General features: G+C 45.7%; 1 protein-coding gene and 1 pseudogene across 1 annotated transcript in view; both read left to right on the top strand.

The window, feature by feature from the left end:
* Window positions 1–2,026: 2,026 nt before the first annotated feature.
* NPHP1 (nephrocystin 1) overlaps window positions 2,027–18,949 on the top strand; it is a 64,233-nt gene continuing 47,310 nt past the window's right edge. The window contains exons 1-5 of the mRNA XM_045287094.1: window positions 2,027–2,072; window positions 2,816–3,180; window positions 12,331–12,404; window positions 16,865–16,925; window positions 18,034–18,158. Coding sequence (XP_045143029.1) covers window positions 2,027–2,072; window positions 2,816–3,180; window positions 12,331–12,404; window positions 16,865–16,925; window positions 18,034–18,158 — 671 coding nt within the window. The remainder of the gene's footprint in view (window positions 2,073–2,815; window positions 3,181–12,330; window positions 12,405–16,864; window positions 16,926–18,033; window positions 18,159–18,949) is intronic.
* On the top strand, window positions 4,125–5,027 carry LOC101662775 (annotated as a pseudogene).

Here is an 18,949-nt window from a genome sequence, read left to right as displayed (position 1 = left end):
ATGAACTCAAAATACAGTTGTGAGCCACAGTGAAACAGACAATATCAAATGTTAGCAAGAACACGAAGAAGGCAGTACTACACATTGCTGAAGAAGAATGATGAAAAAATGTCATCTCATGATGTGGGTATACTGGAGTATATGCTGAGTGAAATTAATCACAAAGACAAATATTGCATGAGGCTACCTTTAAGGAAAATCAAGATGAGAAGTTTGCATACCACAAAAAACATTTCAATGGTTTGGGGGCAGGGGAAAGGGAAGGAGGAGGGAAGAGAAGAAAAAAACATAAGCCTTTTGATTTAACTTAGAAGTTCTTTTGCATCAGGGAAAAAAAATTTGATGCTATCCAGCTAAACAGTACTCAAAATTAAGAATATGAAGAACAAAAACTCATGGGCTGCTTGCTGGTAAATGTCAATTAGTCTAATCACTTTGGGGAAACTAAGTAATACCTTATGAGGCTGAAAATAAACTTGTCCTGTGACCTAGTTTTGCTCACTAAGAGATGTGCCTGAATGTTCTTAGCAGTGTTATAATAGCCTACACTGGGTGCGAGGGAGTGGTTATGTGTTGGGCTGTGAGCTGCAACGTCAGCAGTTTGAAACCAGCTGCTCCATGGGAGAAAGGGCTTTCTACTCCTGTAAAGAGTTGCCATCTCAGAAAGTCACAGGGACAGTTCTATTCTGCCTTGCAGGGTCACTATGAGTTGGCATTGCCTCACTGTTGGTAGGTGCCATCGAGTCAGCTCTGACCCATGGTGATCCTGTGCACGACAGAGCAAATCTGCACAGTCCTGTGCCATCCTCACAACTATTCCTATGCCTGGGCCCAGTGATGCAGCTAGTGCCCCTCCACCTCGTTGAGGGACTTCCTCTTTTTCACCACCCCTCCTCTTTACCAAACATGGTATCCTTCTCCAGAGACTGGTCTCTCCTGACGTCCAAAGTCTGTCAGATAAAGTTTTGCCATCCTTCCCTTTAAGGAGCACTCTGGCCTTACGTCTTCCCATACAGACTGGTTTGTCCTTCTAGCAGTCTATGGCACTTTTACTGTTCTTCTCCAGACTGCAGCTCAAACGCCTCCATTCTTCTATGGCTTCATTATTCAATGTCCAACAGAGAAGGACTCTATTCCCCACTTTGGTGGAGGAGGCCACTGAAAACCTTATGCATAGCTTCGACTCAAAGGCAGTGAGTAAACTGGACCTGTGAGGTTGAGTCCCCTAGAGAAGCGAAACCAGTGACACATGTATGCATATGTATATATATAGAAAGATTTATATCAAGACATGGTTTACATCGTTGTAGTTCCAGTTTATAGGTCAGCTGTAAGCCAAAGGCTTCCCCAACTCATAGCTGTGGAAACTGACCCCTAGGAAGCAAGATGGCAAAGCATTAGGTCCACAGCTTGGTGGGTGCCGAGGTAAATTAATCTAATGGCTGCCATCTTCAGAGGGTTCCTGGGATGGGCAGGTGATGAACCAGGTGCAAGATAGAGGGTGAAAGGGCAAGAGCGCTCCCCTCTCTTAGGGGCTTTCTCATACAAAAGGTATAGCCCCAAGGAGGTAGCAGGCTGCAACCTGTTAGGTTGGGCTTCACCTCTACCCTCACCCAGGAGGGTCTAGTTGACATAAGCCATCACCCTGAGCGACCCTGATGCACAGCAAGAGTAGAAAAAGTGACCACATTAAGGCGTATCACACACAGATAAACTGCAACCACCTGCAATACAGATGCATCTCCTGCCTGATGGTGATTGAAGGCATGAGTATACAATGCCTGGTCTCAGGATACAGTCCCCAAATTAGGCAAAACAAAATGTGGCTGTTAGAAGTTACAGGAGTGTTCGTCTTCGCTGGTGATGAGGTAGTAGGGGCCTTGAGAGGGGAAGACTACTAAGGTGCTGTTAATGTTTCTGGGTGATGATGCATGAGGATCATTTCCCTGAGAACCTTCAGTAAGCCAGACACTGTATGTAATGCATCTTGTAGGGAGCAAGGCAGCCTGCCTGGTACAATCAACAGATGCACTCCACATCCATTTTTGTTCGTGTGGCTCATCGTTTGGAAGGTGAGCTCAGATATCAGTCTTATGGATATAATCTTTGGATAGTAGAGTTTGGGAATGAGATGCAGTTCCACTCAGGGAAATGTCATTAAAACCTCCCTAAGAGTCAATGTTGGGTGGTGGACAGTGAACATATTCTGCTGGCAGGAAGACTGGGGAGTTCTAGTCCACACAGGAATGCCTTGGAGAAAGCCCTGGCAATCCACTGCTGACACACGAGCCTCTGGAAACCTTATAGAGCACAGTTTCCTGACACACATCGGCAGCCATGAGTCAGTTCAGGGGCAGCTGATGAAGAATCCATGTGAAATATCTAAGTTCCGCACAGACTTGCTGTGGGGGAAGAGAACAATTATTGTCCTCCCAGAGCTTAAGCTATAAGAAGGTGCATAACTAGAGAGAAAGGGAACATCAGCCTTATGCCGAATGTGAACGCACACCTGCTTTGCGTAGGCACGGGAACCACGTTCTGGAAGGCCTTATGAGGAACCATCCAGTTAATGGGCGTTCAAGATGTTCAAAGCCTGTCTTACAAATAGGTTAGCAGACCAATAACAGAAAATCCAAACCAAACTCCCTGCCATTGGGTCGTGACTTACAGCAACCCTGGTTCCCGAGACTGTCGCTCTACACGAGTAGACACCTCACCTTGCTCCCGATGAGCAGCTCGGTAGCTTTGAACGCTGACCTCGCAGCAGAAATAGCATTCAGAAGGAGGTAATACTGTTGTATTGTGGGACATGTAGTTCGGACAGGAAAAGCGTTTAACCCACTGAAGTTGGCGGCGGAGATCCTCACGACTGCGTGGACAGTGACCGTGAGCAGCGTTCGAGGCGCGCGGCCGAGGCAGGGGAGGCGGGAGCCGGGAGGGGATCTGCCGAGACTCTCAGCCCGACGCTTCCCGCGCGGCCTCGAGCGGGCGGGGCGGGGCGGCGCCGGGAGCCGGGCGCGCAGCGCTGGCGTCACGCAGGGCGCCGCTGCGTTCGTTACCCTGGCGACCGGCGCCCCGACGCACAAGCGTGGCCCTAGCTGGGGGAGCGGGATGCTCTCGAAGCGGCCGCGCGATCCGCTCCGGGCCCTGCAGCGCTGCAACCGCGAGCTGAAACAACAGGTATGATCGGGCTCCGCAGCGAGATAAGGCGGCCGGGGATCTGACTGCAGGCTGAAAGTGGAGGTTCAACGGCTTTAACGGCGCTTTACTCACCCTAGTCCTTGGAGCTTAAGCCCAACAAATCCCCGCCCAAACTCCAGTTCCAATCCCTGGCATTCCCAACCACAGGCTAAACTCCCGAAAGCATGATCATCAACGTAACACTCCCTTAGCCCTCCCGCCGGTCCTAACAACTCCTGCCACCCTGCTAGCCTCCAGATCTCCACGTTTCACAATAACCATTTCCACCCCTGCTCTGTGCCCGATCCCTCCACGACATACCCATTCCTTTAAGCCTTTCTCCGGCGACTATCCTATTATTGCTTTATTCACATTCCTCACTGCCGTCCAGTCATAGGGACCCCGAGGTTAGAGTGAAACTGCGCCTGTAGGATTCCGAGGCTGTAACTCGTTACCGGAGCAGACAGCCGAAGATCTTCCTCCAACAGAGCGCCTGCAGTTAGCAGACCAACGTGTAATCCACTACATCACCAGGGCACCTGTGTTTTACGTTAGTTCAAAGGAAGTAAGTGCCCAGGGGGATGTCTCAATGTTGTAAGAAACAGAAAACGTAAACTGAGAAAGAAGAAATAGAAATGATTGCTGTGCATGAAAAAAGTGATCTTCAAAGAGAATCTGGTAATCGCAAAAACATGTACCAAAGATCTGAAATCGCAGTACTCAGTGCTGGGGAGGGTATGCCGAATTGGACGTTTAGGACCCAGCATTTCAGGAAAGCAGTTTGACAACATGGAGCAAATTTGCATGCTCCTCGGTTGGATCATTCCATCTCCACTATTTACTATACCCTATGTAATAACACTTTTAAAAAATTGAGAAGAGATTGAAAGTGTTTGTGACAGTATTAATTGTGGTACAAGAGCTACTTGTCATTACTGAACAGCATGCTGGGTGAAGTGTTGGGCATTCAGCACACAGGCTGTTAACCCAGACTCCTGCAGGTGGTCACAGACCCGGGCTGGCAAAGATCTCCACTGATCCAAGAAAAGGCCACCCCGCCAGCCCTGGAGGGGAGGGATCTCCTGGCTCCAACCCACACAGGCCCGGGAAAGACTATCACCTATGCTGTTCCAATGCTCCAGCTGCTGTTCCACAGGAAGGCGGCAGGCCCTGTGATAGGACAGACTCTTGAGAGGCTTTGTCCTTGTGCCCAGCACAAGGCTAAGTAGGCAAAGTCCGTGAATCAACAGCTGGTGACCTCCTGTCCTCGGGACATCTGAGTGACTAATGCCTCAGCTGCTGGCGAATCAGCCTCTCGGAGAACTGCAGGAAGAAAAGCCAGGTGTAGTGGTGGGGCTCATCACGCATATAAAGCCATCTGCAGCATCACGGTGTGAAACTTTGTGCCTCGCTTGAGCTGCTGGTGGTGCGTGAAGTGGAACACCCATTTTCCCTTTGGTTTTGAGGAAGAACTCGGGCTTCTCTGTCACTTGGCCCAGGTTTACTTTCCAGGCGTTTCTTATGGCAGCAACTTACGATGAGGATGTACACGTATGTGCTCAGAGAACTAACCAGTTATCCTCCAGTTACAAGAGGCCCAGCTCCAGGGCCAGACCAGCTTCAACAGCTTCAGGTGGCCTGTGAGACGGAGGAAGACAGATTTCTGCTTCTGTATACGGTACCCTGCTCAAGCTTTCACTGACTGGGGCAAGTCCGTGCTATTTGTCGACACTCTGGAGCTGAGTTAGTGGTACCGCCTGTTGCTGGAGCAGTTGAGTATCCCTGCCTATGTGCCCAGTGGGGAACTCCCACTGCACTCCAGGTGCCACGTCTCACATTTCAACTAGGCCAGGGCCTTCGTGACTATCATAGTGGGTTAGGCAGGATTCTCGAGAGAGAACTAAAACCAGGACACATGATTAGATACATGGGTTTATACAGCGAGAAGGAATATAACAGCTAATTCATTCACAAAGCAGTATAGAGGGCTCAGTTCAACTCACTTTTGTGCAACGGTTAATATACTGGAAGTCCTTCAACTTCTGTAAGTGGTCCAAGGTCAAGGAAGCAAGCCTCAGAGTCTTCCCTCAGGCAAGACAGACAGAGTCTGCCCGCAGGCAACAGACAGCAGGGTGGGTCAGCAAAAGTCAGTAGTTAGGGAGCTTAGGGAGGCAGGACTGTACATGAAAAATATTCAATAAGCACATATACTGAAGAAATACAATCACAAACCTTGCTTTTGCAATTAATCATATGGTCATAGCTGATAGATAGAACTACCTTCTTCCACTACTCATTTTGTATTACCTTTGCCCTTGGTCAACACCTCAGTTGACCGTGGTTCTTTGCCTGGTGGAGTGACTCAGACTTTCACTCCTGAGGGGCCTGGGTCACTAGATGTCATGTCAGGATTGGGTTGATGTAATTTACAATTTACAGGGCATGGTAGTACTAAGAGACAACCTAGGGGATCTCCTAGATTCCAGACATTCTTCTTTATCTCCATTATGTAGCACCAGTCCAATTTCTCCTTGGTAATCAGGATCAATCACACCACTCAGTACAGTGACACCCTTCCTGACCTGTTGATCCAGAGGCATGAGGAGCTCAAAGTGGTGGGGGCATTCTCAGCTGCCAGTTCAGTGGAATCTGTGCTGTGTTTCTGGGTGGGAGAGTTCCTTCCTTTGGGACCAGGACCTCCAGGCCTGAGGAACACAGGGTTGCTGGGACAGGAAGCAAAAATGCTGCAAGTGGATCACTAGGAGTAATAGTGAGTGGGGCCGCTCTAGTTTCCACTCCTTGGTTCCTGGACCCATGAATTCTGGCTATTGGAGACACAGCACCATATACTGGCTGCTGGTTTAGAACATATATAGCTTCCTGGAGAACACTGGCCCAGCCCCGCAAGTTGTTGCCACCTAGTTGGCACCGTAATTGTGTCTTTAGGAGCCCATTCCATCGTTCTATCAAGCCAGCAGCTTCAGGATTATGAGGAACATGATACGACCAGTGGATTCCATGGGAATGGGCCCATCGCCGCACTGCATTTGCTGTGAAGTGAGTTCTTTGATCTGAAGCAATGCTATGTGGGATGCCATGTCAGTGGATAAGGCATTCTGTAAGTTCACGAATGGTAGTTTTGGCAGAAGCATTGCATGCAGGGAAGGCAAATTCATATCCAGAGTAGGTGTCTATTCATTTAAGAACAAAGTGCTGCCCCCTCCATGATGGAAGTGGTCCTATGTAATCAACCTGCCACCAGGTTGCTGGTTGATTTCCCTGAGGAATGGTCCCATATCTTGGACTCAATGTTGGCTTCTGCTGCTGGCAGATGGGGCACTCAGCAGTGGCAGTGGCCAAGTCAGCCTTGGTTAGTGGAAATCCATGTTGCTGTGTCCATGCATAACCTCCATCCCTGCCACCATGTCCACTTTGTTCATGTGCCCATTGGGCGATGACAGGAGTGGTGGAGGAAAGAGGAGGACTAGTTTCCATAGTGCGTGTCATCTTATCCACTTGATTGGTAAAGCCCTCTTCTTCAGAGGTAACCCTTTGGTAGGCGTTCACATGAGACATGATTATCTTTACTTTCTTGGCCCATTCAGAGAGGTCTATTAAAATACCTCTTCCCCACATCTCCTTGTCACCAATTTTCCAATCATGTTCCTTCAAATTCTCTGACCATCCAGCGAAGGCCATTTATCCTTCCAAGCAAACTGAATGGCCAGGTGTACTGCTCCACGTTCTACCCATTGGGAGGACTTCCCTTCACCACTGTCCTTCAGGAAGATCCCAGAAAGGGACTGTAGTATTGCTGCTGTCCACTTATAAGTGGTACTTGCATATTGTGCAGAGCCATCAGTAAACCAAGCATGAATTTTCTGTTCCTCAGTCAACTTGACATAAGAAACTCCCCATGAGGCCATAGATGCAGACTGGGAGAAGGAAGGTACTGTGACAGGAGTGGAGACTGGATATTTGGGCCACCTCTTCATGCAGCTTACTTGTACCTTCAGGTCCTGCTCTAGCCTGATCACCTATATACCACTTCCATTTAACGATAGACTGTTGCTATGCACGTCCAACTTTATGACTCTGTGGGTCAGACAGTACCCAGTTCATGATGGGCAGCTCAGGCCTCCTGGTGGCTCATGGTGAGGCGTTCAGTCTCCACAACGGCCCAGTAACAGGTCAACAGTTGTTTTTCAAAAGGGGAGTAGTCTGCAGAGGATAGCACGACTTTACTCCAAAATCCTAAGGGTCTACACTGTGATTCACCAATAGGGGCCTGCCAAAGACTCCACACTGCATCTCTATCTATAACTGACACCTGTAGCACCATTCGGTCAGCTGGATCATATGGTCTAAGTGGCAAAGCAACTTGCACAGCAGCCTGAACCTGTTGCAGAGACTTTTCTTGTTCTGGGCCCCACTCAAAATTGGAGGCCTTTCATGTCACTTGATAAGTAGGTTGGAGGAGCACACCACATGACGGATATGTTGCCTCCAAAATCCAAAGAGGCCCACTAGGTGTTGTGCGTCCTCTTTAATTGTTGGGGGATGTGGGCAGATGCACTAGCTTATCTTTCACTTTACTAGGAATGTCTCCACATGCCCCACACCACTGGACCCCTAGAAATTTTACTGAGGTGAAGGGTGCCTGAATCTTTGTTGGGTTGGTTTCCCACCCTCTTGCACACAGATGTTGTAGCAATGAATCTAGACTCTAGATTCTTTGATACATCCTCATTAGTGGTTCTAATCAGCATAATGTCATAAATTTAATGGACTAGTGTGACATTTTGTGGAAGAAACAGGTGATAAAGTTCCCTTCAGACTAAATTATGGCACAGGGCAGAAGAGTTGATGTACCCCTGGGGGAGAGTTGTGAACGTGTATTGTTGCCCCTGCCAGCTGAAGGCAAACTGCTTCTGGTGGTCCTTCGAGACTGGTATTGAGAAGAAGGCATTGATCAGATCAATAGTTGCATACCAAGTACCAGGAGAAGTATTAATTTGCTCAATCAGTGAAATCACATCAGGAACAGCAGCTGCAATTGGAGTCACCACCTGGTTATGTTTATGATAAACACTGTCATTCTCTAGGATCCATCTGTTTTTTTTACAGGCTAAATAGGTGAGTTAAACAGGGATGTTGTAGGAATCACCACCTGTGCATCCTTCAAGTCTTTGATGGTGGCACTAATCTCTGCAATCCCTCCAGTAACACGGTATTGCTTTTGGTTTACTATTCTCCTAGGCAATGGACGTTCTAATGATGTCTACTTGGCCTTTCCTGCCATAATAGCCCTTATTCCACATTTCAGGGATCCACTGTGGGGGTTCTGCCAGTTACTAAGGATGTCTGTTCCAATGATGCATTCTGGAACTGGGGAAATAATCACAGGATGGGTTCGGGGGTCCATTTGAGGTGTACCTGAGCTAAAACTCCATTGATAACTTGACCTCCATATGCTCAGTCTGACTGGCAGGCCTTTGACATTTTTTGGGTCACCTGCTATTAGTGTCAGTTCAGAGCCAGTGCCCAGTAATCCTTGAAAGGTTTATTTCCTTTCCCCCAGTGAACAGTCACTCTTGTGAAAGGCCCCGGGTCCCTTTGGGGAAGGCTAGATGAAAGACTAACAGTATAAACCTTCAGTAATGTAGCAGGGTCCTCCTTCAAAGGGATCCAGCCTCCCCCTCATTCAGGGGTTGTGGGTCTGTAAAATGGTTCAGGTCTGGTGATTGATTGAAGCATTGTGATTCTCCCTCATTCAGGGGTTGCGGGTCTGTAAAATGGTTCAGGTCTGGTGATTGATTGAAGCATTGTGATTCTCTATTCTGGTGACTTGAGTTGAACTGCCCTTCACCTGATCTAGCATTCTTCTGCCTGTATAGATCACGTAAATATTTAGTAGATTTCCCACGTATTTCAGTCCTAGGGACAATGTGGCTAAGTAGCCAATGCTATAAGTCCACAGGAGACTTGTTGCTCTGATTACTATAGAAACTTTGCTATGCATTAGGATAACCACGCCCACCTGTATCTGTTGATTCAATGCTGACACCCGCCCTCTACCACCACGGGGGCCCAATTAGCCCCATTGTAGGCAAATGTTGGAGTTCACTGAGGGCATTTCCCACTGTTAATCCTGGTGCACATAAAATAGCATCACGGGAGTCTTCAGAGATGCTGGGGCCACTTCACAAACTTGTTCCTTATGGTTGTGGTGAAAAGTGTGTCCTCAAGATACTCCCTTTTTGGGTCTATGGGAATATCCTGATAGATCCATTCCAACATACCAATTTCCCTAAGCTTTTGTATGCCTTCTTCTACAGTGTACCAAGGTAGGTCAGGTACCTCAAGTTGGTCTAATCTAGGCCATCTGGCAGCCCATGCTTCAGTGAACCAACCAAGTAAGCAATTAGATCCTGTCTTAACCTCGCTTGCTGAGACATTGAAGGAAGAATCTCTTCTTAGGGCCCCATATCAAGAAACTCAGACTGGTTTAATGGTACATTCCTTGCACCAGTGTCCCACACCCTTAGTAACCATTCCCAGGGCTATTCCCCAGGCTTCTGCTGGTACGTATTAGAAAAACTCGAGCAGATCTTTATGAGGATAGCTTACTTCTTTCTTTTTTTTTTTTTTTTCTTTAAAAAAAAAAATCATTTTATTAGGGGCTCATACAACTGTTATCCCAATCCATACACACATCAATTGTGTAAAGCGCATTTGTACATTGTTTCTCAAAACATTTTCTCTCCATTTAAACCCCCGACATTAGGTCCTCATTTTTCCCCTCCCTCCCCGCTCCCCCCTCCCGCATGAGCCCTTGATAGTTTATAAATGGTTATTTTGTCATATCTTGCCCTGTCCGACGTCTCCCTTCATCCACTTTTTGATTGTCTGTCCCCCAGGGAGGAGGTCACACACAGTTCCATGTAATCGGTTCCCTCTTTCCTACCCATTCTCCCTTTACCCACCCTGAGCTTACTTCTTTCTGAGTCATCATCTGAACCTCACCTTTAGGAACTTTCTGAGACTTAATTCTAGTTATAGGTCTACAGGAAATATTGGGTGATGGGGGTGTTTCCTGAGGGCTATCAGCAATATTTTATAAGGCATCTCCCTCATGCAATGCTGCAGATACAGCCCCATGTTGCATTTCAGCTGTAACATACATGTGCCTCTTTCCCGCACTCAGAAACTGCCCCAGGGAAAACATACCCCCCCAAACAAATACAATGCAAATGATAGTGTGAAAAATAAAAGAACGAGAGCAGAAGAAATGGAGAACAACAAGAATGATTAATAGTATGAGAAACGATGTACAAATGCGCTTTACACAATTGATGTGTGTATGGATTGGGATAACAGTTGTATGAGCCCCTGATAAAATGTTTAAAAAAAAAAAGAATGATTAATAGTAGAGAAGTAGATAGATATATGGAGATAGAATTCTTCGATCAAAATTTGATAGTAAAGAGACTTTAATGTTTGTAATAAACCGTCAGGTTGGAAAACTATATAAGCTTACATGCATATACCATGACTCAACAAATTTATTTCCACATAGAACAGAGATGGCAGGACACTGGCCAAAATAGGATCTCTGTGTGAGCATGCTGATGACCATTATATTTCTCTGTGTACTGTTTGATATTTTCAAATTTTTGATCACCGAATGTGTATTGCTTTAAACATAAGAAATGTAAGTGGAGCTTAGTGGATTGTTCATATATTTCTTGAAATTCTCATTTTATTTTATTACCTCTACTTTTTTTTAGAAATTTTGATCGATCACCAAATGTTGCCATAAAATAAATGTATTGTATAATGTAGCCATAAGCTCTACGGAATGCCCCTGTTTTATCTAGTTTGGGACTTTCACTTAAAAAGTGCAAAGTATTTGAGGGATATGGATTTCTTACCTGAATTTGGATTGGAATTACAGTGGTGCAACAAAAACAAAATCCTCCTGTGGTAAAAATAAAAATGACATTTGATGGGGCATTGGCTCCTGTTATGCTGAGCTGTGGCCAGACTTGCTGTATGATTCTGTATCTAATTTTAAACTTAAGGGGACATCAGGAGAACCAGAAAACCGTTAAGTAGTAAATATGAATGTTTATTAAAGTAAATACGAAACAAAGAAATTATGAGGATTATTCAACCAGGAGTAGGGTAGACTCAGGAGTAGTCTGATACTTAGAAATGTCTGCAAATTCCTTGACATGGTTAGCTGATATCCCTCTGTCCCCACAGAGGACACCTGAAAACAAAAAGAGAGAGAGATTTTCAATTTGGTATCTGCGAGATAAAAAATCAAAAGCTCACCTGGGTCCTGCCTGTGCCGAGTCGGTGTCATCGGTGGGTGAACTTTGAAAATAACACTCTAAAGGATGCCAAATGGCAAAAGTGGTGCAGAAACAAGTCAAGCCTCATTCCCTTTTTCACCCACTTTAGCTTTTCTACATACGTGTAGAAAAGCGACCCAAAAGAAGTATGTGCCCTTCTGTGTGTTTCTTGGCCAGGTTACGTGTACTGTTTGGGGAAAAGCAAGTATGGAAATGAAGGTGACACACGCAGCAATGCAGAAAGACCGGAGACATGCAGTGTGAAAGGAGTGCCCAGACGAGTACACCATGTGTGAATCCCAATGATCACACGCTTCAAAACAGGCCAAATCTAAGGCATGGCAGCCGAGGATCAGAACAGGAGGAACTGAATGAGGATTTACTAGCAGGGGCCGAAGGAACCTTCTGGGGCAGTGGTACTGCTCTGTCTTGAAAGGCATTTGGCTCACACAGGTGTCTGCAGTTGTCAAAACACAGAAAATACACACTTTGATTTGTACATTTTATTGTGGGTAGATTCCATTTTGTAACAATTATTTAGGGGGAAAGGTATTGATGACTGCAGTTCACTTTGAAATGCATGAAAATAAGATAGGTTGGTGGCTAGACAGAGAAAAGGATAAGTAAGTGATCACACAGGTGTAGTAAATGGTATTGGTAGAATCCATACTAAAACTCTAGGTGAACACCCCAAGTGGAATCAAGCATGATCAAATATTGAGAAAACAGAAAATTAATCTTGTACTTTCTAAGGTGATCTGATATTTAACATGATGATGGTCTGTCGTAGGTTGATGGTTTGCTTTCTGAAGGCCAATCGAAAGGAGCTCTAGATGCCAGTAAGAAGCGAGATATTTACCAAAGGTAAAGCATGATCCATCATTTAACATTTTAGGAACTGCACTCAGATGGCTTTCTTTAAAAACAAACATATATATATATATATCTCCAAAATGTGTTCCCTGGTGTGGCTTCCCACTCACTTGATTCAGGGTGTTTATAGCGTTGCTCCTGTCCGCAGGCGCGTCCGTCGGTAAGCCCTGCTTCTCCCCGTAGGCTGTCAGAGGGAGGTGGCAGAGCCAGCGCACCACACAGCGCATGGCTAAAGACTGCGGAGATTGTATAGCATCCTGGGCGCTTCCCACTCATGAAGTGAGAATGGGGTCGGCATCAGGCACCTGGTGTTCCCTCTTCTCTTCTGAAGAGCTCATCACCACCGGTAACGAAAGTGCACTTACATTTCAGGGAACTGTATTGAAGGCATAGAAGTTGTTTGAGGGATTATTTCTCTATTTCTTCTTCTTTTGTATTAACATCCTTTCTAAAAGGACAAAAATAGTAGCGGGAAATAATATCGAGGTAATGACTCAAACCAAACCCACTGCCATCAAGTCAATTCTGACTCATAACAGCCCTACAGGACAGAGCAGAGCTGCCTTAGAAGCTTTCTGAGACTAGCTCTTGAGAGCAGAAAGCCTCATCTTTCTCCCACAGAGCAGCTAATGGTTTCAAACTGCCGAGCTTGTGGTTGGCAGCCCAACTCCTAACCCGCTATGCCATCAGGGCGCCTATGGAATGAAGATGGCCAGAATGTTAAAAAAAGTATTTCTTAGTTATCCATCTCCAACCACATTTAGCCTTCCAGATCTTGGAAGGCTAAAGAACTGTCAATGTTAAAAATAAAGAAGCCCACCGACCTTTATTTGTACTCTGTGTATGCCACGCATAGGAGCCGGGGTGGGTCATCAGGTCAGTAGTTTGAGCCACCAGCCGCTCTGTGGGAGGACGGTGAGGTTTTGTACTCCCCTAAAGCATGAGGTCTCATCCGCCCACAGGGGCACTTCTAGTCTGTCCTGCAGGGTTGCTGCGTGCCAGAATGCACTTGGTGGTAGTGTAGATGCCAACCAGATGGATTATTTCCTTAGGTCCCTGTGATTTAGGAGAGTTTTTTTGTTTTGTTTTAAAAGTTATTTTATGTTTTCTGAATTGCCTTTGCTTCCCCTGGGTTTTAGTTTTTAAATTTTTTAAATGTCTTTTTTGGTTAGTCTTAAATTTTACTGTGCCTGGCGGTCTTTGCTTATCAGTCTTATTGAAGAGGGAGGGCGGGAGGGACCATGTTGCTTGGCTATTCTAGAAAGCGCTCGTGGGTACTCTCATTATTGTAAATATGAGTAAAGATCCGTGGACAAAGCCTTGAGCCTGAGGAGCACCGGTACCACACTAGGATGGGCTGTGACTCTTGTGTCCACGAAGCTTCTCCAGCAGCTGTGCTTCCCCCTGGGTCATGGGTGGGATTCATTCAAAGAGTCTTTTGGGGGTAGGAGGAAGAGGAGAGAATTGAGGTATGAGAACTGGAAGCCACCTGACTCAGATTTCCTGTAAGAGGCTTTTGTAAAAAAGTTACAAGGCTTATTACAAAAGGGCCTTAGCTAAAGTTAAACTTAATCAGTATCTCTATCTCCCCCTCAATAATGTAGAGACCTTAGATGGCTTTGAGATTAATGACACCCTTCACAGCTTAGATGTTAACAGACATAATTTACATATTAATGGGCTATGTCATTATGTAGAGCAGACCTGCCTTGTACACATCATTTCCTCTGTAGAACTTCATAATTCATCCCTGTGGGCTGTAATTAGCCCTTTGTCCTTCAGGCCTGCTGACTTAAATCTTCGGTTTTGTGCCTGGCAGATTGTGTCCCTCTTAGGAGCCCCGGTGGCATCTGGGCTACAATTGGAGGGCTAACCCCAAGGCCAGCAGCTGCTCCAAGGGGGAGCGAAGAGGCCTCCTACTCTCCTGAAGAGTCCCAGTCCCAGAACCCCCAGGGGCAGTTCCACTGGGAGCTAGCAGGGACTCGATGGGGGTGGGTGGGTGTTAGTTTTGGTTTCTGGCTATATACCTTCTTCTCTTCTAGAAGAGCAATTTGTTGAAATCCTTTGGTGGTCCCTCTTTTATCCCTTTCACTGTTTGAGGATTATTCCCTTTTAAAATGTTTTCAGTCACTGTTGGGGTTTCTGCAGTCAGTGAAGGTGAGTATGTGCTTAGTTTTCATCCTGAAGCAGATGTCTTAAAATAAGAGTTGGAGGATTTTGACAGTCTTTTACACACACACAGCCACACACACACCCCTTCACTGCTATTCAGTCAAATCTAACCCATTGTGACCCTATATAGGGTTTTGAAGACTTAAATCTTTACTGGATTAAATAGCCGCATCTTTCTCTTGGGGAGCAGCTAGTGGTTTTTGAACACTGTCCTTGTGGTTAGTAGTCCAACACATAGCAACAGTCCACCAGGCCTCCTTGTTATAGACCCGAAGAAGATAATTATTGGTGATCATTTATTTCACAAGGCTACATAAAAAAGCATTGCTTCTAGGATTCCAGTTCATACGGGCACATGCTTATTCGTAACGAAACATGTTTATACCTGTCTTTATGATCAGTGGATAGCTGAAGACCGGTTCGCTTTGTGATAGGTGTGCCTTAGTCTTGTTAGGGTGCTTTCAAAGAGGAGGTCCATCAAGAGCTGTGGTGTCCAAGGGAGTCTGCTGGGCCAACTAAGTTAAGGCCGAGGTCAGTACAGAAGGTTAGGGTGACTTTTTGGCGTGGGGAGGGGAGAGAAGGCTGGGGACTGGTTTGTTTTGAGATTTTGATTTCAAAGGGATCATTTTGATATGTTTTTCTCAAAAGACATAGGATGGTCATGCGGACTTACTAGGAAGGAGTTTTATGGAAAACTGCATTGGTGAGAAAAATGTCAATAAACTTGCTTCAAGGAATTTTTTTCCCCACCATGACAGTGCACCTTCGAAGGAAGCAAGGGATGGGAATTTCCTAGGGAAGCCTTATTCCATCCACCCGACAACCATGATCTTGCCTCTCTAGACTTATTTTTTGCTCTTCAGACTCAAAGGACAGTGAAAAGGAAGATACTTGAAGTCCCTGAGGATGCTCGAATGTCATTTTCCTGGGTGTATGTGGAAGGTGGGGAAGGGTCAGAGTCAGCATGACAGAGACCCGGATGGAGGCTGGGTTGAGAAACAGTAGCTGCAACTTCTGAGATTTTTATTCAGTAAAATTTTATTCAGTGTTTACGATTTTGCAGCAATATTGTCTGTCTTACCCTTGTATTTGTAAGGACTTGACTGCTTATGGACAGGTTCCAATCCCCCAGCCAGTCCACGGGAGAAAGATGTGGCAGTCAGCTTCACATATAATTCCACAGGGAGCAGTTCAGCTCCATCCTGGAGGGTAACAGACATGTGTTGAATTGGCTGGATAGCAATAGACACACACACACACACACACACACACACACGTGTGTGTAAAGAGTTTTCTACTTTGGCACTCTTAGTGGAGATTGCACTTTACATTCAGGTAGGCACAGTTAATAGGATACCTGTCAGAACAAGTGACAGAAAATCCCGAGGCAGGTTCTCCCAGGTGCGTTGTGTGACTCATGCTGCTTTCAGGGGCCGGCCTTGCTGTTTGATCTTCCACTGTCCTTGTTGGTGATGTCGCTTGTGACAGTGGCGTGTCCATCAGACATCATGACAGAAGATCACAAGCCCGCGGATGGCTTTCAAGAACAAAAGTTTGTTATCTCACTGGAGTAGATTGGAGTAGATCCCAATCGGGGTCTCAGCCACATTGATGCTGCCTGGGGACTTTGAAGGAGGAAGTGGGCCCTGCCTTTCTCCGGTGTTTGGCTTGGCCAGCAGGCCTCGGCGTTTCTTGGCTGCTTGCAGATAGCTCTTCACATGGCATGTTTCTGCTGTATGTCACTGTTTCCATCCTGTCCTTCTCTTTTATAAGAGAAAGGGTTAGGAGTAGGAGCACCTGGACAGATTCTTTAGCTTGCCTGGTAACATCAGCCACCAACCCAAACTCAGACTCACTGCCTTCAAGTCAGTGCTGACTCGTGTGGGTCCCCTGTGGGTTTCAAGACTGTAACAATGTTAGGGAGTAGAAAGTCGGATCTTGCTTCTGCAAAGTGCTGGTGGTTTCCAACTGCTGACCATGTGGATCACAGCCCAACGCGGAGCCACTGCATCACCAGGGCTCAGCAGAGGGAGACCTACTTCCCCAAAGTTCCATTCACTGGTGTCTAGGACTTTGACCCACTTACCAGAGTTGTGTACCCTTAGCTTTATTGTAAGGGCCACTAGAAAAGCATTTCCATGTATTTTTTTAAAAAATATTTTTCATAAAGTAGCTAATTGCTTTGCCTGCTTAGAGACTATATATGATTTTCTAAATGAACTTTCTAGTTCTGATGATGAAAAAGGTTTTGGTTTTTTTCTTTCCTTTTAAAAATTTAGATGTATCCAGTTACAACATGCAATAGATGAAAATAAAAACACTCTTCAAAAATTAAGCAAAGTAAGTATTAACAGATAATCCTATTATTTAAAAACTGATTCTTATGCGATACTTTCATTGAGTGTGATCACAGTTAGCACTGGTAAATCCCTGGGTTTATGTTAGTGCTGACATCTAATCTAACCTTAGAGCATGCTGGCTGGTTCCCCAGGCTTATGAAGTCCGTACTGATAAGCAGAAAAGCCAGGACTTGAAGTACACAAGTGAAATGCAGCGTCAGTGAACTCACCCAGCACTGAGAATAAACAGGAAGAAACTCTTTTAATTTTAGCGTTGACTGTGCTTTATGTTTTTCAGTTGAGAGTAGCTTATTTGAATTACGTTGTAGGGAGGCATTCAGTCTGGCCTGAGGATGAGTGGAAACGAAGCCTTGTATATCAACTGCCGTTGCAATGTCAGTGGCGCTGCAGGGCTTAGAGAAACTAGAGTTTATTCTTGGCAATCCCCCGAGACTTTTTTTTTAGCAAGATGAATATGAGCTTCAGCCAGCTATTCAGGGTCACACGGAACATTGGTAATGGAAAGTGTCTAATAGTTACCTTCCTACCGTACAGTACATGCATTTCCTGTATTCCGTTTGAGACCAGTGCTCAGTGAGGGCTCTTCTGAATGTCTCCAGTGCCCCCAAATGCTTCAGCTTAGCAAGTCGACTGACCCTCAGGTTACAACCCAATTGTCCCTGGTCCGCTGATGAGGAAGCAGGCTCTCAGAGGTAAAGCGACTTCCTCAACATCTCACCCCCAGCAAGTGGCAGGACTTGGGACCAACCGTTGTCCCTCTTTTTGACACCTAGACCAACCTTCTGTCTAGAACGTATCCCTCATGGACTCTGGAGGGTCTTCAGTACTGACCAAGAAAATGGAACCCCGCGCACGTGGTACAGTTCCATGTCCCCATTGGGTGTGCGCTCCACTGCAGTCTCCTACGTGACTTTGACGTTACCCTCACTTCCCTAAAGTAGACAGGCCCAGGTTGTAGATGTGGGCTTTATTTTCTAGCACTTATTCGACTTTATAACGCTCTCTTGTTTTGTTTTGTCCTTATCAACTCAATATAATGGGAAACCAAAACGGAGAGTTCAGTGAAACGGGTCTCTATTCTCCGATAGGCTGACGAGTCTGCCCCAGTGGGCAACTACAATCAGAGAAAAGCGGAGGAGCAGAGTCTTTTGGAAACACTAACCCACCAACTACAAGAGCTCGCTGTGGCCGTGAGCAAAGACCACATAACTGAGTATGTGTCCTCCTTTTCTGATTTTCTTTCTTTCTTTCCGACATTGTATCACCAGCAGTGCGAGTATTTATATCCGAATAAAGACACACAGCAGTGTTTTTTTATTTTAATATAATCTAAGTGATCGTAACACTCTAACCAGTCAATATTTATTGATTGTATATAAGAGAATGTGTAGATCCCAGGCGAGACGTGTTAAGCCATGGTCCCTGCTCACAAGTAATTTCTAATGTGATTGCTGGGACAATGCGAAAGAGATCTGAAACATAGACATTAGATAACAAGGGTGATGCCTTTAATGTTGGTGTGTAAACTGAAAATATTTTTATTGTCTACCTGCGTGGTTCCTCCTCTCATAAATAAATATTTTGAGGCAGAGAGGCATATTCTTTTTCGTCCGTGGTGGAGGTTAATAATCTTTTCTATTATGGGCCCAAGCTCCTTCAGGACACCTAATAACAATTCGTTGACAAAAGAATATAAAGTATAAAAAAGCCCAATGTGCAGAACCGAACAGTAAACACCAACTACTCAGCCTCATTATCCGGTGTCCTGGGGAAAATGCTGCGGGCTGTAGGAGTGAGAATTCTCAAATGTCCACTGGTTTCCAATACTGAGAATGAAAGCGCAACACGGATTTACCTGCCCCCTTGAGACAGTGAGGACATCCCAAGAAAATATGCAAAACAGGGACTTGAAGGCATTGCACCTCAGTCTTGACCCGGTAGTAGCAGTGACATGAGAACTGACCTAACTTTCTCGGGGCTAATGCAAATCAGGATCAGCCCAAA

Source organism: Echinops telfairi, unplaced genomic scaffold (genome assembly GCF_000313985.2).
Source record: "Echinops telfairi isolate 266 unplaced genomic scaffold, ASM31398v2 ScPeMD7_11;HRSCAF=52, whole genome shotgun sequence".
In the NCBI taxonomy this organism is placed as follows: Eukaryota; Metazoa; Chordata; class Mammalia; order Afrosoricida; family Tenrecidae; genus Echinops; species Echinops telfairi.
Note: the sequence above shows the minus strand (reverse complement) of the source record. Positions and strands in the feature narration are given on the sequence as shown.